Below are 20,307 nucleotides of genomic sequence, written 5' to 3'. Positions count from 1 at the left end.
CAAGATGAATACCTAGTACCTTCCAATTGTATTGAGAAACAAACAAACAAACCCTAAAATGAAAAAGCCCTTTCCAAACATGTCAGCTAACATCTGAACCATTTCAGGTAGTCAAGTATGGAATGCATCATATGAAAGTATGTCTCACTTGATTTCCTTCACTTTATTTTAACATCATCCCTAAAGTCCCTTTTTCGTACATCACTCCAATAACAAGCCCCCAAAAGGCAATATAACAACCTTATCTCTACTGGTGTCTAGTTGGCACCAATCCGCCCTGACCTTAGACACAAGCCATTGTTAAGGGTATAACGCATTTACATATTTTGCAATAAAACATCAGTTATTTGCATTACTGTGTCAAGTTTTATTTGATTCTTTCACCTAAAAATGACTCATTTTCCTTTCTTGTATTTTAAAAACCAACTACTCTAAGCTTGTTTGAGAATAATCAAAAATTGCCCATTTAGCTAGAAGTCATTTTCTTTTCAAAAGGCAAATGTTATTTAATCTTTCAGCTGTTCATTGTGCCATCATAAATACTTTCTTTTCAGCACAGTTGTGGGGACTGAAATGAGCCCGCTAATTGCCTCCCATTCCGACTGACATGTGGTGGTTTAGTGGAAAGAGAACACAGCGGGGAGAAGGAAATAGAAGGCTGAGAAAATGAGAGCTAATTATTTTCCCTGCCTCATGTCAGGCTCTGTGTCAGCCTTGTTTTTACAAACTGGAAGGTTGAGCACTAAATAAAACAAACCGGCGTCATGTTTTTATATACTGGCAGTGTCATGGAAGCAGCTGCACATCTCAAAGACAATATAATGCCTGCGTTCGCATGGACACCATCTGACAGACACTGTGAGCCACGGCTAATGAGGACATCACAGTGGTGCCAAGTGAAAGGTGCTGAATTATGTATGATTCTTCATCAGTGCAGCAATAGTCTTGTACATCATTATGAGACATTGTTTTGCCGAACAGATTAAAACATTCTTAGTTCCAGACCCTGCAACCTATACGCGCTGAAAGAGGTTATTAATGGAATTTTTAGGGAGAGCTTCTTGTGGGCTTCTTTTGGGGTTGCAAAACAAATCTCGTGGGACAAAGCCGCCAGGGGTCACGACACCGGACAGATAAAGAAGAGAAGCAAATTAACCGTACTTGCATTATCTCCTTTTTAAAGGCAGCATAATAAAATAGGGAGTAGCGGGCTTATCCGTAATGATAAAGAGCCCAGGTGCTCTCACGGGATGTTCCACTCTCCTGCCTTTCAAACAGCAGGTCCCCACAGCTGAGCTGCATAATAGCGACGCGTGTAAAGGAGCCTTCGGAGGCCTAAATCATCAACATCTTACTACTTTTAATACCAGCATGACCAACAGTTGTGCCACATTTTTATTTCATCTTACAGTACTTCTCACGTTGTCCAACAGTCACCTGCTAGGAAACTGTCTCCCGTTCTCCCCCTCTTGAATCTTAAAAAGTTTATTCTGACCTCTATTTTATGTTTTTAAAATGTCTCCTCCGTACAGGCCTTTCTAAAGTGGAGGAGCCTCTCTGCTCGAATCCTGAGCCATCTCTGGTGATTTGGCTTTTTCTCCATCCATTCGGGGTGGGGCGGCGGGCGGGGGAAGGGTCTGGGGATGGGTCGGGGGAGACCGAGATGGGATTTTAAAACTCAGTGTCTTTACCATTAGACTAGGCGTGCCCAGGACCTAAATTCCGCCCCCCCCCCCCCCCCCCCCCCCAGCTAATCTTGGCGTGACCTTGCCGCCAATCTCTGCACTTTTCTGAGATTCAGTCTACTAATGTAAAATGGAGATAGGGCTATCTACAACAGGGTAAGGCTGCAAGGATTAAGGAACGTGGACAAATCTCAAAACCACCATGCCGAGTGAAAGAAGCCAAATGAACAGAGATGCTTAACTGTCAAGTTCCAACTTGGTCAGGTTCTAGAGCAGGCAAAATGAGTCTATGGTGATAGAAATGGGATGGAGGAGACACCGCCACTTGTGCGGGGAACCTGCACTGAGAAGGGACATAAGGAGACTTTCTAGGCCAGTGGGAATATCTAGTTTGTTTGGATGGGTACGCTGGTGCACAAGCTGTCCAAATTCATTGACTGGTGCACTTAAAAATGAGTGCATTTTTTTGTTTGCGAAGTATATACCACCTCAATAAAAAAATACATCAGAATTGTTTTGTCTGTAATCTTCAGGTAGAAGGGATCTGTAGGAGCCTGAAAGCCTAATAGGAGGTCTATTTCCCTCTGAAATATCCTGAATAATCTTGGCCCTAGATTCTTTTAAGAGATACCTACAGCGCTCATATTTGTAAACTATTGACTATTGTCTCTGAACTGCCTAGAACTTGAAACAATATTTAAAGTTAGTTTCTGTGGTATCTTCAATCCCTTTTGCTATCTAAAATTTACCTCTATATGGATCATTTCTTTGTACTCCCTCCCGTCTTTTTTTTTTTTTTTTTTTTTCCGTGGGAGGGAGAAGGGATGTCTATGTTTGGCATCACTTGTACTGGCTTGGAACTCCAAAGAATTTTAAACAGCTTGCAAAGAATGTAATAGTGATTTCTCACAAAGAGATACTTAATCTAGCATTAACTGAGTGTTGTTTAGGATTTCATCTTCACAGTGTTAAGAGTTTCTGTTTTACTTGGCCAGTAATCTTAATTCAGAAAATTTTTTAACATAATTGGCAATGCAGAAGTGGTACAAATGGAATGCTTTCTGCTCCTCCATTAACCACACTTGCTTCTAAAATTATCCAGGTATTTCAGTGGCTGCCCAGATAAATAGTGCATATCCTGGGCACCCAACAGCACTGTCATTTTTTTCATCAGTTTCAAATGCAAAAACTCTGCTCTTCCCAACACAATTCCATTCAATTCTCATAGATCTTCACTGAGAGGCAGACAGTCCAGTTAGTGGAAAGGTTTGGATGACCATTTTCTGCTGTTCCAGTGCTGTCCCAGGGCCCAGCACTGCTCCTGCCCCAGTACCTTTTTCCTGATTAGTAGCATTTCCTCGAGATGTGCCTCAAGGTACAGATTTGAATAGCGAGAATGTTCTCTTAGGTGGAAATCTAGCTATGAAATAAAAATCCACAGTAGTCGGACCTGTCCCCACCATCTGCTTGTGCAACTGGGTGGGAGCGGGTTGTTTCTGGCTTGGAGAGTGGAAGTCATGCCTAGCCACACAGCCTAAGCCAGAGCTGGAGCAAAGTATTGGTGACTCCAAACACTGGCCAGATCAATCAAGGAAAGGAGCAGACAGTGGAATGGCAGCATCTGTGCTTTGAATAAGGATCTTTGTCAATAAGTGAGGAAAAATCAGCTATGTTGGACTTATCAGAGAATCGGTATTTTGGCCTCTGCCATGGACACTTAACAAAGGAATTCGCCAAGATAATCTGGACTGACTGTTTGCTGACTCTGGAAGGTGGAGCTCATCTGTACCGTGATTCTTACTTCCCTTAACCCATAACAAGGGAAAGTTCAAGGTTCAGAAAAGACTGAGGGTTTGGAAACCTGCTCATTACAGCAGCAAGAGAACACTTAGGATCAAGTCTGAACACCAGGCCTTGCTGTCTATGCGATCTTGCTCAAATTACCTTCTCTCTCTATGCTTCGGGTTCCTCGACAAGACAGGGCTCTCGGGCTGTCAACCACATGTCATAGCCATTTTCCTCCAGATATCCCCTGGTTCCTCCTGGTAGGGCTGCATCTGGATCTGTGGAAGCAGGAAAGGGCAGAACTGGTGTTATATAACCCATCTATGTCAGAAGATACACGTTTCTTCCCTCTTCTATTTATTTCATAGGACGGTCTTTGTTAATTTGCCACTGGCCACACCTTCTTCTTTTTTGCAACACTGGTAATTCCCAGGCACCAGATTTCTTCAGTACCCTCTGGATCCCCAAACTCCTGCCCAAGTATAAGATGCTCTGATCCAGCCTGCCTGCTCTGGCCAGAACCCTTTTCTAAACACACCGCGCCACCCTGCCTATCAAAGTGCACTCGACTTTGGCCTAGTCTCAGTCTTAGACGGTTGCTGGACAGCGGGCCGGCTAGTCTGATTAACTATATTGGAGCTGTGTTGGGGACTACTATTGGTAACAAGAGTAATTATTGCTCCTTCCCAAGCTTCCGCATTTGGTCCTGGCCCTGTGCTGAGTACTTTATTCACTTTACCTCGCTTCACTCTCACACAACACAACAACCCGCTTGTGTGTAAAAAAAAACCACTGATATTCAAACAGGTTGTATATTGGCTAAGGTTGCAGGGTGGGGAGTGACGAAACTGGGATTCCAGTTCAGGGAGCTGGACGTCCAGCTGTCCTCTTTCACCTCATGCCCTGCTACGCTCCTAGTAATGGCTTACTGTGGACTCCTTCTCTATATTATTTCTATCTAACCATCAGCAGCAGCACTTAAATAGAATTTAAAGTGCTGGCCAATTCCAAATGCCATTTCAGACTGCCAGGGGTGAAATGGTTTTGGAAAAAGAGTCCGTTGAGGCCCCCATGGGCTCTGAGAATACAGAATTGTCTGTCAGGATTGAGAGTTGTTCTCCAGACATCCACAGTGACTCTTGAATGTTTCCGATTCCAAAATCAATACCCACATTTCTGTCACTCACATCAACCAAAATCGATAGTTCACCCTGGCAAAAGTGAATGGTTTTTAAATCCGACCCCACATTCCCACGACCTGGTCCATCCCACTACCAAGAAACGGAAAAGCTAGTAATTTTGCATGTAAGATTGCATATTAGGCTCATAAATATGCAGAATTTTTACTTTTACTGATGTTACCGATGATTTACTTCACTTTACTGTTACTAAAACATTTCCAGTGATTGGCTGATCAAGAACTCATTACATGGTGTCCTGTCTCAGTTGGGTCCTGTGGAACTCAGTACCTTGCTCAAATCCTGGTAGTTGTGAGCAGCGCTCATTGACAACTTAATGACCCAGTGGGATACCTGAGATTGAGAAGAAATGGAGCAGAATTCAAAGAATTCCATGACTTTATTTGTGGGTTACTTTTCTTAACTAGGCAATGATGAAATCATAGATGCCCTGGAAAAACAAAAACAAAAAAACAACTAGCAATTATATGAGGGCACTGACAGATGAAGTTAATAATTTAGGTGAACACTGCATATTCTTTTCCTTTCCCACCCAGCCTTGTAATTTAATGAAATGGATAATGCCCCGTCCACCTTGGCTTATAATGCCTTTGAGTATCGTTTTATTGCTTCGGCACTATCTTTTATGGTTCAGGTAAAAGCCTCTCTTTTGGAAAAGAGAAACATTTGAAAAGTAAAAGGTCTGTCGCCCTGTTAGGGGGATCCTTGTTTTTCCAAGTTGGACTCTGGGGACCAGGGAAGCAGTTGCCGTAGGGGAGGACCTGTTGCCGCCACTTGCTTTTTCGGTTTTATTAGCAAAGTCTTCCTTGGTCCTTCTCCCACTTGCCGGTTGCTGACGGCTGGTCCCATGGTGGAGCGCTGAGAACCATCCAGTGAGTACATCCTACCACCCACTCCTCCAACTTTGGAGCCAGGCAACCTTGTGCTGTTAGTATTATAATCCCACCTCTACCACTTACTGGCCAGGAAGCCCCAGTAAAGTTCCTTATTTATCTGAGCCTCCTTTTTCCTCCCCTAACGGGAGAGCAAACCTAACTTGCAGGATTATTGTGGGTATCACACGAAAGAATGCCAGGTAAGCATCCAGCAGCATGCTGGAGCAGATGAAGCAGTCGGCAAATAGGAGTTCCCACCCGTCAGCCCCTTCGCCACAGAGAGCTGCTCTGAGCATGCGCGCAGGAGGAGTGATGGCGGGCCTGAGGTCAGGAGAGTTCTTGGGCTCTGACTAGGAGAGTGGAGCACAGGGAATTGGCCATTTCCACACAACCTGGGGTCTTTCGTTTGATTTGAATCGCTTCATTCCAAAACTGGACAGGCAAAAGAAGAAGATACCAGTAAAATTCATCTTTTCTAAGGCTTTTTATTCTAGCACTGTGTGAGGAGGCTCTTGCCATTTCAGAGAAGAGCAATCATGACTCCAAACAGCCATTATCCTGCCCATTTATCTCGGGGCCCATGTTGCCAGGGGAGCAGTGGCTCCAAAACAAAGCAATACTGAGAGATTTGTCCATTCTGAGCGACTCATTTGACTTATGTTGGCCAAGAGCTCGGTTTTCACATTGTTGAATAGCCTTTTTCCTTCACTAATTGGCTCTCCATCTTGTGAAAGTGGCTGGGCAAAGAGGGTCACTCCCCTCAGGCATGGGCTCTGGTTGGTTCTGCAATTTGTCTAGAAGCTTTCGTAAAACACTGAGCTCCCCCAGCCCTCTGTTGAAACCAACAGGTTTTTCAACAGCCTCTTTGTTAGTGTTTTTCCGCAATAATTTTGTCTGAGCTTGCTCAGGAGACATTCCAGGTCTACTCCTACCAGAGCGTTTTCCAGTTTCAGCATGTAGGGTGCTCAGTACATTGTCCTTAACCTCTCAGAATCCTTCATTCTTCAAATAACATGAACGAAGGTGAATTTATGGTCCAGGGGTCCAGTTTGGTGCAAAGACATAGCTTATGTTTCCTTTGAATTGCACACACAGTTTGTCCCCCCACGTTTTTATTATTATTCATACAGAAAAAAAAAGAAAAGTATTTATAAGGGATCTTCCTGTACCCACCTCCTATATTCAGCCATTAACATTTTATTCTGCTTGCCTTATTGCATATCTGTCAATCTATCACTCTAGCTGTATATCAATCCTTATTTTTGATGCATTTTAGAGTAATCTGCAGACATCAGTATACCTCCCCCTAAACAATTCAGAATGCTAGAGTTCAATAAGTACACACATCTTAAGTATACATCCACTGAGTCTTGGCATGTGTGTATGTCTCTGTAACCCAAACCCCTATAAACAGAGTAGTAGCACCCCCAGAAAGTCTCGCCATGTCCCTTCTCAGTCAATCCCCATATGCAGAAGCAACCCATTTTCTGAATGTTTTCTACGTGGATTGGTTTCCTCTGTTCTAGAATGTCATCTAAATAGAATCCTTAGTATGTTCTTTTTTTTTGTATGAGACTTCTTTCACTCACTGTCCCATTTCTGAGACTGATCTGTGTTGTTGCATGCATCAGTGGCTTGTTCCTTTTTATTGCTGAGTAACATTCCATTTTATGGATACATCATGGTTCATCCATTCTCCTAAGGATGAACACTTGTTCTGTTTCAACACTTTGCTGGGCTGGGGCGGGGGGTGGTGGGCAGTGGCGGTGGCGATTATGATAAAGCTGCTCAGAACAACACTAAGACTTTTTTATTCCTCTTGGATAAATACCTAGGACTTGAATTTATGGTCATCAAATAGATGTTACATTTATACATACAGATATATGTTTTTAATAAATTGCCCAAACTCTCCCCAAAATGATTTTATCATTTACACTTCCACCAGCAATCCAGTAGCTCCAAATCCTGGCCAACATTTGATGTTATCAATCTTAGCCATTTGGTGTCATCTCATTTTGGTGACATTTTACTTTCTTTTTAAAGATTTTATTTATTTATTTGACCGACAGAGATCACAAGCAGGCAGAGAGGCAGGCAGAGAGAGAAGGGGAAGCGCACTCCCTGCTGAGCAGAGACCCTGATGTGGGGCTTGATCCCAGGACCCTGAGATCATGACCTGAGCCAAAGGCAGAGGCCTAACCCACTGAGCCACCCAGGCGCCCCTCATTGTGGTGACATGTTAATTCACATTCCCCAACTAATGATGTAGGGCACTTTTTCACTATAGAATGGTTTTACTGAAAGTTTAATTAACATCATTTAAAAAAACCTAGAGGCTTCATGTAAAAATCCAGATGTCCAGCTTTTCATGAAACCTCAATGTATCCAGCAAGACTGAGCTCATATTCCCATGTGGGGACAGTCAACAGAAGCTGAGTGGTGGCTGTCCCTTTAGGGCAGATGCCCTTTAGACCCCCAGAATCCTAACCCTTCCATAATTCCCCAACACATGGGCCAGTTATCAGTCACTATCTATCATATTTGCAGTTTTCCTTCCTGTTAGGAGGAAAGTGAACTATTTCTTGAGCCCATATTACTATCAATACTTAAAAAGTGAAAGTTAGATCTAAGAGGGTCTTATATTTCAAAATGGGAAGTCCCCATTTCTTTGTGTGAATGAAAAAATATTCCAACAATGTTTAATATGTAAATTAAGTGGGTCTACTTTGAAAGATTGCAATTTAGGGTTCTATAATGAAATTGCCTGGCTTTACTCATTTTTATTATCTGCCTGGCTCCTTTAGGATTTTGAGTTTGTAACTCACGTGATAGAACATTTACACTGATGAATTATGTCTCATGACTGCACTAACTGGGAATTATTTAGATATATAAAGAGATGTAATTTCATGTCCTTTTCTCAAAAAAAAGGGAAAAAAACTTCTGTAACATTTCATTCAGAAAACTTCATGTGTTATAAATGAGACTGAGACTAAAACAAATGGTTTCACTTTCTGAAATTTCTGTAATTTTGCTTTTAATTCCAGGATTGTAAGTGGAAAATGTATATGGAGATGGATGGGGATGAAATTGCAATAACCTATATCAAAGATGTGACATTCAACACTAACCTACCCGATGCAGAGATTTTAAAGATGACAAAGGTAGGGTTCTATTTACGGCTTAAAAGCTTTTTTGAATTCACAGATATCAAACAAAGACATTAAAATCCCCCAGCAGTGTGCTTTTGTGCTTGTCAACGTTCACATCAGCTCGGCCTCAAGCTGGCTGTTGAAAGGCACATTTTATTTAGCAGATTGAGATCATAATAGTTTTTTGTTAAAATTCCACTTATGCTGTGTGAACTAAAAAGTACTACCAAAAAAGTGTCCTTTAATTTTTTTAAAAAAAATTTTCTTCTTTATTTCTTTACACTTACTCCATCACTTACTAAAGGAAAGAAAATGGCATCATGAAAATATTTACCTCAACTTTGGGGTCATTTTAAACTTTGAAAAACTTGGAAGGTGGAAAGCCTTCTTGGTTGTCTTCAATTTCTTGAAGGACTAAGGGGAGGTTAGTCATGAGGCTTGTGTTGACGTCTTCTTGGCTTCTTTGAGTTCACACCTCTGGCCAGAGAATATGTCAGTGGTAGAAGTACATGCATTAAAACAGAGAAGACAGACTCAGAGAAATGCTTAGCTTCTCCTCAAAATGGGGGGAAAAAATCCAGTTCTCTCTCACTAATACTGAAAAAACACAGATGAGACTTCAATAGTAGAAGGTCAACAACTCAGGCAAATAACCATGATATGCATTGGACATTCACTCAAAACTTCACATAAGCCATTCTTAAGTATACTATGAACAGTGTATTTGGTTTCAGTGAAGAAAATGGGGTTTGTAGCAAAGAAGAACCTGGGTGCAAACACAAGTGGGGAAGTGAAGAGTCTTCAAAGCCACAGCATTAGACTTGCAAATGTGTTCCTTCCTAAGCATAAGATTGCTAAGCATCCAAGTCCTTTTAATTTACAAGTATATTCATCAAGTCGATTGATTTGATATTCATTGTTGGAATCTTCTGAGTAACTAGGAGTTATTTCAGTGGTGTTATTTATCTGTAAAGGTTATGCTCTGGTTTTAACTTTCCCTGATTTTGTTGGGACGTATTATGATGTCTTGAAGACCGGACAGATGCTTGCTCTGTAACCCCCAACCTATGCCATTTGAAAGCAAGATCCTAGTCCTTGCCTGCTAACAGAAGGAATCTGCTCACAGCAAAAATGACAGGGTAGAGTTGTAAACCCAAATACAGGTGTTTCTGGTATAATGCCACATATGCACTCCCAAAGAAACACATCTTCTGCAACATCATACACCAATATTAACCGGGGTTGTAGGAAAAATAGGATTGGGGCAGACCATTCAAAATCTGTAGAACTTTTTTTTAACACCAACAGCATCCTAACAATCCTCATTTTAAAAAGAAAAGAAGAAAAAAAGGCCCTGTTAAATCTCTACTGCATGTGCTTTGTACCCATCTCAAGCCCAGTTGGTCATTTGTAACCTTAAAGCTAGAATGAAGGGGTGGAGGGTGGTTAAGAGAGTGGAGATTCACTTATAATAAAGACCATTTTCATCAAAACTAAAATAGGATCCAAGGTGTCAAGGTGAAAATATTTCCTTCTACCCTTCTAAATTCTTTGGCTGGTCTGCTAATTAAAGTGACCTAAGACAGATTAGCAGGAGAAGAATTTAATTTTGTACACACAGGAGCCCCAAAGATAGGAGACTCAAGAGCAGGTCAGGCAGTTGGGGCTTATGTGCCATCCTGAACTGAGGAATGAGCCAGGGGCCTGGGGCTTCAAAGGGGAGGAAGGCAATTCACAGGAAGATAAGAAGAGCAGATGTTTGATAATTAGAAGCTTGCCGAGCCATGCAGATAGGTCTTTCAGATAAAAAGTTATCTCTGATAATAGCTCTCTTTCTCGGCCAGGTGCCCTATCTAAATTCTTCTAGGCAGTTACAGGAGAAGTAAAAGTTTTCCTTGAGGCTGCTGGGTTTTGATGGCCTTTAGCTAAAAATACAATACATATACCACAGCGACATGTTTTGGAGTGACATAGTCTCCCCTGAAAGGCACAGGCTTCTCATGAATCCTTTGTTTTAATACAGTGGAGGAAATGTTGCCACAGTTTCATCTGTACACACAACCTGGCAGCTGAATAGCCAGAAACAGGGAAAAGCCGAGGAGTTGTTGAAGCCCCTAGCTCAGCTACTGCTTGCACTCAAGTAAGGCACATTGGGGTCTAAATTGTTAAGGCTTTCTCTTAAACATGAGAAAGCTTTCTACAGATATTGTAAAACATTAGCAGGAATAATGGCCTAATGATAGGATTGAGTGATATACCAGAGAAGGGAAGACTGTGGCACAAGACTGTTTATAATTATAGAAAAAGAGGTCTTATGAAAACCACCCAAAACATTAGCCTGTTGTGAGTCATCACATGTGAACCAACAGTAGGACTTTCACGATAATCTGTCATTATGCTCTATTTGTCAATTGCATATGGCGCAGCTGGCCTCAAAGATACATACTGTAGCAGGGCAGGCTCTACACCATCCTAACTTTTGTTTTTCAGCCCCCATTTGTAATGGAGAAGTGGACTGTAGGAATAATGGAAAATCAGACTGTAGAATGCACTGTCACCTATGAGGTAAGCTTGGCATTGGGGAGGGGTAGGGTACTGGTGGCTTTACCATCAGTTTCTCGGTGGGAATTTATTTGCTTCCTCTCGGGGCTTAAAATTAGAAGAGAAACTATTTAAGAAACATGAATATGGGAAGATTAACATAATTACTCTAACAAAATGTTCGTAGGCAAAGAGAACAGGATATTCTCACCCAATAAAGATTCAGGGAGTAATTCATCCATTTGTCAATTAATGACTGAACATCTTCTACATGAGAAATAACATTTTAGGAACTGGGGGAAACCAAACAGTGACCAAAACAGTGTTTTGCTTTCTTGGTGCTTAGAGTTTAGGGTTGAGGATAGATCAATGATTCGTCACAAGGATGGAGCACAACTTCTACCATCACCTGGCAGGCAGGATATCGATCATCAAAAACAGATTCCATAGATTTTATATATAGAAAAATAGAAAAACTGACAGTTAAAGAAAATATGCTATTAAAATTAAAATTTGGGACACCTGGGTGGCTCAGATGTTAGTTGTTTGCCTTCAGCTCGGGTCATGATCCCAGGGTTTTGGGGTAGAGCTCTGCATTGAGCTCCCTACTCAGGGGGAGACTTGCTTTTCCTTCTCACAATCCCCCTGATTGTGTTTCCTCTATCTGTGCCAAATAAATAAAATATTTTTTCAAAAAATTAAATTAGGGGCACCTGGGTGGCTCAATGGGTTGGGCCTCTGCCTTTGGCTCAGGTCATGATTTCAGGGCCCTCGGATTGAGCCCTGCATCGGGCTCTCTGCTTGGTGGGAAGCCTGTTTCCCCCCCTCTCTCTGCCTGCCTCTCAGCCTACTTATGATCTCTTTCTGTCAAATAAATAAATAAAATCTTTTAAAAAATTAAATTAAAATTCATACATTTAGCAAATACCTACTGACAGTTACTATTTTAGGATTAGTATAGACTAAATCTGTATTCTCTCTTGAGGTTTATATTCCAGTGGGAGGAGACTGATAATAAGTAGGTAACAAATATGTAGAGAGTGGTGAGTGGTAAGTGGTAACCAGAAAATAGTTGAGACTTGGGACATAAGACTGGGTGGTTAGGGTAGGCCTTTCCTCTGAGGAGAAGAAGGCAGCAGGGGAAGGCAAGCTCAAGGTCCTGAGGCACAGAGGACAATGACAAGAGGGTAGGCAGGCAGAGTCAGAGAGCTTCACGGGGTCACAGTGAGGAGTCTGGATTTACTAAAAACACAACAGGAAGCCAATGGGGTGTTTTAAGCACTCTACTGCTTAAAGCAACGTGATTACATTTTTAACTTTAGCAATATCTTCATGGCCGGTGGGATACCCACTTTACAAGGTAGAAACCCTGCAGAAACACGGTGGAGGGGAAGCAGTAAGGCACAGAGTCTTGTCACACATGGATATATTAGCATGTATCTGCCCTCCAAAGGACGTATGTTTCATTCTTTCCCTCAATTACTCATTCAGGAAACATTTTGTAAGGGTTCACCATGACCTAGGCATTATAACAGAAGCTTACACCTGTTTTCTTGTATTAACCTTGCATCAGTACTGAAAGACAGGCAGCATTAGCTTCATTCGGCAGCTAGGGAAAACTGGCTCAGAGAGATGGAAGAAGTCCTGCGTTGGGGTAGTCAGTGACCATCAGTGGCGTCACAGCCGGGTCCTCGGACTGTGAATGCAGTTCCTGCTCTTCCCCGGTTGTCCTACTTGTTCCCTTCCCAGCAGTAAGATGAAGGAAATCATTTTCAGATGGGACTCCACGCACTGCTGCGCTGTGACGGTCTTCTGAGTTGCCAGCTTGGCTTGGATTCGGCATTACAAATCCAAAGCCGGGACACTCCTCTTGTCCGGGGTGACCTGATACTGGAAAGTGAGGAGCATTACAGCAGTTACTTATCCTCACCAGTCGACGAGCAGAGCTTGTCAGGGAGGAGGTGCCTGAGAAACAGAATTAATTGTCCAAACGTTGCCTGTAGGACACAAAACTTAACGAAAGCTGTTGATTAGACTCTAGGCTATTCTGGAATCTGTTGACCCATGCCCGTTGCGCAGGACAAGCCTTCTCTTTAGCAACGGGACAGTTCTAACAGCCAGATTTCATCTCTGCCTGCCTTAGTTGTAGAGACAAACCACACTCAATTCTTTTCTTCTTTTCTCTTTCTTCTCCTTCCTCCTCCTCCTCATGGTCTGTGATGATGATGTGCTACTTGTGTTTGTAATGGTCACTTCAGAGTTTTTTTAAACATATTTTCATAACCATAATAAAGCCTGAGAGGCTCTTGAATCTGATTCATGACACCTGGTGATGAAGGGTTTCAGAATGAGAAGGTGGTACGTCTTGGATCTGGTGTCCTCTCCTTTTTCTAGGTGCTATTCTTAATTCCCTATCCTGTCTCACTTTTGCACCTGTTACTTTGCACCCTCCATGGGGATAATTAGTCCACCACGCTGCCCACAGTCACCCAGTTACCCGGATGATCTGAGGCAGTTGTGGGCAAAATAGTGGTCAGATGTTTATGTTTTCAGACCTATCTTCAAGTACTTTTAACAGAAGAAATCACTTTTCGTTTCTTGGTAGACAAAAAGGTAAGCTGAGATTTGCCAAATAGAATACATTCTGAGGGAAGACAACCGCGTTTTGAACTACTCTGTAATCCACTAAGGACTAAAGTGGTTACATCATAGTACCATATTTAGGCCAACTGTACTAATACCTCACGTAGGGCATAATAGTGTTCTAAGGAGTGATAATAGTGTTATAAGGAGTGAACTCAAATGGCATGATAACCTGATTTTCTTTTCTTCCTATAAAATAAACATAGAACATTGGGTCGTGAGTTTCTCTCTCTCTTTTTTATTTATCAGAGTGATGTCCGAGCTCCAAAGAGCACAAAGCATGTCCACTCAATTCAGTGGAGCCGAACGAAACCTCAGGATGAAGTGAAAGCTGTCCAACTTGCCATTCAGATATTACTGTCCAACTCAGAGGGCAACTCTAGAAGCAGGTCTGACTCAAGTAAGTTAGATGTGTGCTAGACTCCAAAAACTTGAATATCAAATTCTCATACCCAGGATAAGTGCCAGCCTGTGAATAGACATAGATTTCTAATATAAGACTTCCTTCTTTTATTTTTAGAATATTTGTTTTATAAACAGACGATAGGCACAGTAGTATTTATGGACTTATAAGTGAGCATATCACAAGAAATTTCAGTATTTGGATGACTATAATAAAAGATGAAAATTAATGATTATGTTATATTGGTAAATAAGAATATATATGTATATTTATACACATGCATAAATTTAGTTTCCAAAACTGTAGACAGCGATATGAATCTTGTGGGTCCGGCAAACATTCCTATGAAGCCAGTGGTATCATTGGGGCAATTTCTTGAGACCTGAACAGGACGGATACATCAGAGCAGAAGAATGATGGGGGAAGGGAGCGAGGAAGGAAGGGGAGGAGGAGAGGGACAAAAAAAGGTAAGGAAGGATAAAGAGAAAATACGAAATGTGTATGGTGGAGCGTGGTGACACTAATTACAGATGCTATACTGAAACAGATTAGAAATTACATAGGGGAAGGCCAGCTGACTTGCTGTTAAATTGGTCATTATTTGGTAGATTCAGGGAAGAGGTCCTGACCTTCACCTTTGCAGGTCCAGAAACTCAGTACAACCCAGAGATAGGCTCTGCGGGACTACAAGCTGACAGACGCGTGAGAGTTGGATGCATAAACCCCCATGCAATTCATTTTTTATCACGAGAAACACACCTGCCAATGAACCAGAAGTACGTGTTTTCTGATTAGTGCATTGTTTTTCCCAATAAGAAAACACACTTGAAAATCCACATCAGAAGGTTCTTTGGCGGCATGGAAAATAAAGTGCCCCTAGGGCTAGGGTCACTGAGTTTTGAGAACCTAACTAAAGTGTCCTCTACTGTAGGACTAGCTTGTCGAGCGCACCGGACCTTCTATGACCACCAGCCGGGGGCCCAGAAGCCTGGACAGTATCCATAGCTCACCAATAAATTTCTGACAGCACGCTGGACCTGTCTGCCTTTGTCAACCCAGTTGACTTGGTTCTTTTCTTTCTCAGTGAATCGTGAAAAGACATTCTGGCCGCGATGACTGAACAGGAGTTTCTACCAAGCCTTCTCAGCCACAAAACACATTTTCACACACTCTTTAAGGCATGCTGTTTCTACACATGACTAACCCATGTAATAGGTGTTGAGTCTCTCCAGCACAGAACACTGCATTTCTAAGTTCTTTTATTTGCTAATTCAACCATCTTGTCGCGTATGTTTCCTATCATGCCTTAAAAGGACTTCTTTTTATAATTAATGTCCCTCTCCCAGTGAAGTATGTAGGGCACATTTTACTTCTGTAGGGCTTTGTTAGCCACAATCCTATTGGATCTCTACAACACTTTTGTGAAATCTGTGGGCGGGGGGGGGGGTCTTCTGTCTCCATCTCTGCTGTATTTCTCTTTTACTAAAAGCTGTTTTTGTTTCCCAACCCACATGACACAAAGTAGGTGCCCTCTGCCTCCAAGTTCATAGAGTTTGAATTCTACCACTTTGAGAATCACCAAATAGTTTATCAGTCCCAATTCCAGATTCCCCAGAGTAAGACCTGTTTGTTGTTTTTGTCCAAGCCTTCTCCTCTGGACCAATTTACTGTCAGCAGAAGGAGGTGGTGGGAGGTGGCGGTAGGTGGGGTATCCCGTGGCGAGGTGGGGCGGGGTGGGGGGGGCGTAGGTGGTACACTGAACTGTCGCCATGTGGGTGGAGACAAACTAGGGACATTCCCCAAAGAGGACAATGGACAGAGGTCTAACAAGTGTCCTAGATCCCTCTGTAATCTAAGTCTTTTGGGAGAAAGCAAATTATTTCTCTAAGAGCATTAGGAATGGTCAATACCCTTCAAATTCCCAGTGGAATGGCTTTGGCTCAACCTTTCCCTCTGATTATGATTAACAGGAGAGGTTGCAGGACAGAAGGAGAGAGTGACCTTCCTCTGGGAAGGATCCCCAATCTGGCTCCCTAGTTTTAGCTAGTTTGCCTCCCTTCCTTCTCCCTCCTATATCTTTTTCCCTTTTGACATGCAAACTCCAAGGATACCACCTGGATCAGTTCAGGTATTATTTCTTAACAGAAAATCCAACTTCCACTGACTTCCTCCCAAATGGACCAAAGTGTAATCCCAGGAACAGCCGTCTCAGGACCAATAGGAACTTGTTAGAAATGCAAATTCTCGTGGGGTGCCTGGGTGGCTCAATGGGTTAAGACCTCTGTCTTCAGCTCAGCATGATCTCAGGGTTCTGAGATCAAGCCCCACACCAGGGTCTCTGCTCGGCGGGGAGCCTGCTTCCCTTCCCCTCTCTCTGCCTGCCTCTCTGCCTACTTGTGATCTCTGTCTGTCAAATAAATAATTTTTAAAAACTATAAAAACAAAAGGAAATACAAATTCTCAAGCCCAACCCCAGACCCCATGAGTCCCTACTGGGGTAGGGACCAGCCATGTAGGCATTCTAATGTGCTGAAACCATGGGTTTTAACTCTAATAAAATGTGCTATCTTCTGCAGAAGAAGGCTGGGCTCAGACGCAGTAAAAGCGGCTGGTTCACCCACATTAAGGACAAGGAACAAACCTTTGCTTCTTTCCACTCAGCCCTTCACAGTCTGTCGCCTTTCTGCAGTCCAGCTCCTCCGCATTCATAGCCATCATATAAGATATGGCAATGGGCAGAAGACACAAGGGGCCAATGCCTTTCCTGCTCTCACACTGACGGGTGACAAGGACTTGCCTACACACTCCCAGCAGATGATCTCTCAAGTTGCTCTGGCCAGAAACTGAGCTGTGTGTCCACTCCTCCCCCACAACATCACTGCATCTGGCTCAGGTCAATCAAAGTCTGCCACTAGAGCCAGAATGTGTTCAGCCAGTGCACATGGCTCCATGAGGGGGTTGAACACTGAACAAAATCAGGGCTCTGTTAGAAGCTACAAATTCAGAGGAGTCAAGGGGAAGGCAAGAAGGCCCTGTGGTTGAGTGAGGCTGTGAGGAGTGTCTGGACACAGGTCACCAGTATCGGGATAAGTCACTCACCTCTGAGGTGTGGTCACCTGTGCAGGGCAGTGAGGGGGGCTGCTTGCTGGAGCGAGAAGTGGGCACGCTCTGTTCCCCTCCAGAAGCTCCGTGTGACAAGCATGGCAAGCGTTGCTCAGGGAAGACCAGGAGGGAACTCAGGATGTGGGCAAGATGACTTAGGTCCTGCAGAAGGCAGAAGAGATCCCAGGTGTGACTTGCTTATTCAGGGAAATAGAGCGTACTAAATGGTTCCTGTTTATTGACCACTTTCTTTCACCTTCTCTTCCTGTTGGCCACGGAGCTTCATTTTTCACAGGGGAAAGAAAAACAAAAATCAAAGAAACAAACAAAAAACCCATTTCTTATTCCTGAACCTCAGAATTTCTCCTCTGGAGATGTGAGCTGTCTTTCTTCCAGACAGTCCCCAGCTGTCTCAAACTGGAACCCAATTTCTTTCATCTGCATTTAGGGTTCTTGAGAATTTATGAAAGTGCCTGCTGGCAAAAAAAACCTTTCGTTTACTGAACATGCCCCTACCATCCAAACACATGCAAACAGCAATTTCTAGAAGTGATGACATGGCTAAGTGCGAAGAAGATGGGATTTAGATGCAGAAGGACCTGAAATTATTAGTTGAGTGACCTTGGGCAAGTTACCAGACTTCCCAAGCTTCAGTCTCCTAGTTTACAGAGTTGGATCATTTGTACTTATCCTGAGACCTTGGGGACGAGTGAATGAGATCATGTAAGTAAAGGCCTCTGGAATGAGGCCAAGCATATAGCACATACTCATTTAGCACAAATGCCTTATTTTTTTAAGAAGTATTTATAATAATAAAGGAAATGTCCTTATACCTAGCCTAGAATTTCTATGAATGGTAAAAGCTGAGAGCATCCCAAGGAGGCCTGAATTATCTTGAGACAGGATTATGAATTAGGCAGGCAGCTTTGCTGTGGCTTAAAAGAGGCTCATTTCCATTTCCTCTGCAGGTGCTGATCGCCAGTGGCTGGACACTCTGAGGCTGCGGCAGATTGCATCCAATACTTCATTGCAGCGTTCCCAGAGCAATCCCATTCTGGCGTCACAATTCTTCCCCTATTTCAATGACCAGGATTCCTATGCTGCTGCTGTAAGACGGACCCAGGTGCCCATTAAGTATCAACAGATTACACCCATAAACCAATCCAGAAGCTCCTCTCCTACTCAGTATGGACTGACCAAAAACTTCTCTTCTCTACATCTCAACTCTAGAGACAGTGGCTTTTCCAGTCTTCCAACCGACCGCTCTTTAGAGAGGGGTCGATACTCAGGTAGAAACAAGAACAAATATGATCGTGGGAGCGTATCACTCAATTCTTCTCCTAGGGGAAGGTACAGTGGGAAGAGTCCTCATTCCACACCTTCGCGAGAAAGATATTCTGGAAAATTCTACAGTGTTTCTCAGTCGGCGCTCAATGCTCAGCAGTCACCTGACTTCAAGAGAAGCCCAAATGACTGCCATCGACCCAGGACCATACCCGGGATGCCTTTACACCCTGAGACTGACTTAAGAGCCAATGAAGAGGAAACCAAAGTCAGTGAGGGAGGATGGACAAAGGTGGAATACCGGAAGAAACCTCACAGGCCCTCTCCTGCCAAGACTAATAGGGAAAGAAGCAGAGGAAACTACCGTGGAAGGAGAAACTTTTGATGAATTGAACTAGATGAGTTTTCCTAACTAGGCTCTTTTCTTTTTTTCTTTAAGACGGAATGGATTTTGATAATATGATACCTTCAGACAGAATTAACAAAAAGACAACTTTTCCATTTTGGGATTTAGGAAATGCCTTCTAATTGAGACTACAGCCAAACCAGAGCCAAAATGTTGCCCAGGGACGATAACAAGATGTAAACATAACTGTGAATATCCCTCCTCACCCCCAAATCAACATTTTGAGAGGAGGGGATACGTCACTTTATTTCCGAAACCACTGCCATTCTGATTAGCAGGGCCTGGACTAGGGGGGTTAAGTGAGGGTCCTTGTCTTGGATGCAGAATTTATAGGGGACACCAGAAAGCTCAGTGATCAAGATACATAATATTCTAATGCAATATTTAAATAAATGAAAATTAATGCAAAAAATTCTGTGATAAACAAAAAATCAGAATTCTCCATAAATACAGGATCAGTATTACTGATTTTTCCTCTTGTCTCAGGCTCCAGTATGGCTTGGCAAGGCGCTGTTACTGATCCTGTCTATTTAAAATTTTGGTATTTTGTTCATCATGAATTTTTGCATTAATTTTCAAAATATTGCATTAAAATATCATTTATCTTGATTACTGAGGTGTTGGGGTTTCTTGTTTTTCTTGAGGCCGCCTTAAATCTTGTGCCTGAGGCAATTACCTCACTTGCCTTACCCTAGTCTTGACACTGCCGGTTGGTATTTATTTTAGTAAGGTATTTGGATTTTTATCATGGTCAGAGCTGAAGTGATTTGGCTTGTCATTTTTAGGCAATAAAAAAGTTTTTGAACTTAATGTTGATTATGATGCTTATCTCATTCATTAAGACTTATCAGAAAACAAAGATCTAAAATTGCCTAGGAAATTTGTGGTTACTGCTTCCCCAAAGCTCCCAGGGACTGCTTTTGAATATTATTTTCTACATTTTACCAAAGGAAAAGCAGAGGGAAACACAGTCCGTAAAGACCTCCCGGAATGTTAGAAATCTAAAATCTTAAAACAGACACAGAGCAGGATAAGAATGTCACAAGCCACAAGCCAAAGAAATTTAAAATTACCAACATCCTTGTTAGAGCAAGAGAGTAAATACCATCCTTGCAGCAAAAAAGCTCCAAGTAGCTGGGGGTGAGGGCCGGGGTGAGGGCCAGGGTGGGGGTGGGTGGGGCGGGCGCGAAGGGCACCTGCCTGCAGCTTAGGGCAGGAAGTGTGAGACC

General features: G+C 42.7%; 1 protein-coding gene across 4 annotated transcripts in view; it reads left to right on the top strand.

Moving 5' to 3' along the window:
* MAP3K20 (mitogen-activated protein kinase kinase kinase 20) overlaps nt 1–19,888 on the top strand; it is a 178,667-nt gene extending 158,779 nt beyond the window's left edge. For all 4 annotated transcript variants that reach the window (XM_045066830.1, XM_045066827.1, XM_045066828.1 and 1 more), the window contains 4 exons: nt 8,595–8,711; nt 11,190–11,264; nt 14,133–14,283; nt 18,357–19,888. In XM_045066830.1, the coding sequence (XP_044922765.1) occupies nt 8,595–8,711; nt 11,190–11,264; nt 14,133–14,283; nt 18,357–19,057 (1,044 nt within the window). In that variant the 3' untranslated portion in view covers nt 19,058–19,888. The remainder of the gene's footprint in view (nt 1–8,594; nt 8,712–11,189; nt 11,265–14,132; nt 14,284–18,356) is intronic.
* Nucleotides 19,889–20,307: the final 419 nt, after the last annotated feature.

Source organism: Mustela putorius, unplaced genomic scaffold (genome assembly GCF_011764305.1).
Source record: "Mustela putorius furo isolate JIRA1106 unplaced genomic scaffold, ASM1176430v1.1 tig00003869_pilon_pilon_pilon, whole genome shotgun sequence".
NCBI classification, from domain to species: Eukaryota; Metazoa; Chordata; class Mammalia; order Carnivora; family Mustelidae; genus Mustela; species Mustela putorius.
This window is presented reverse-complemented; position numbering and strand designations above follow the sequence as displayed.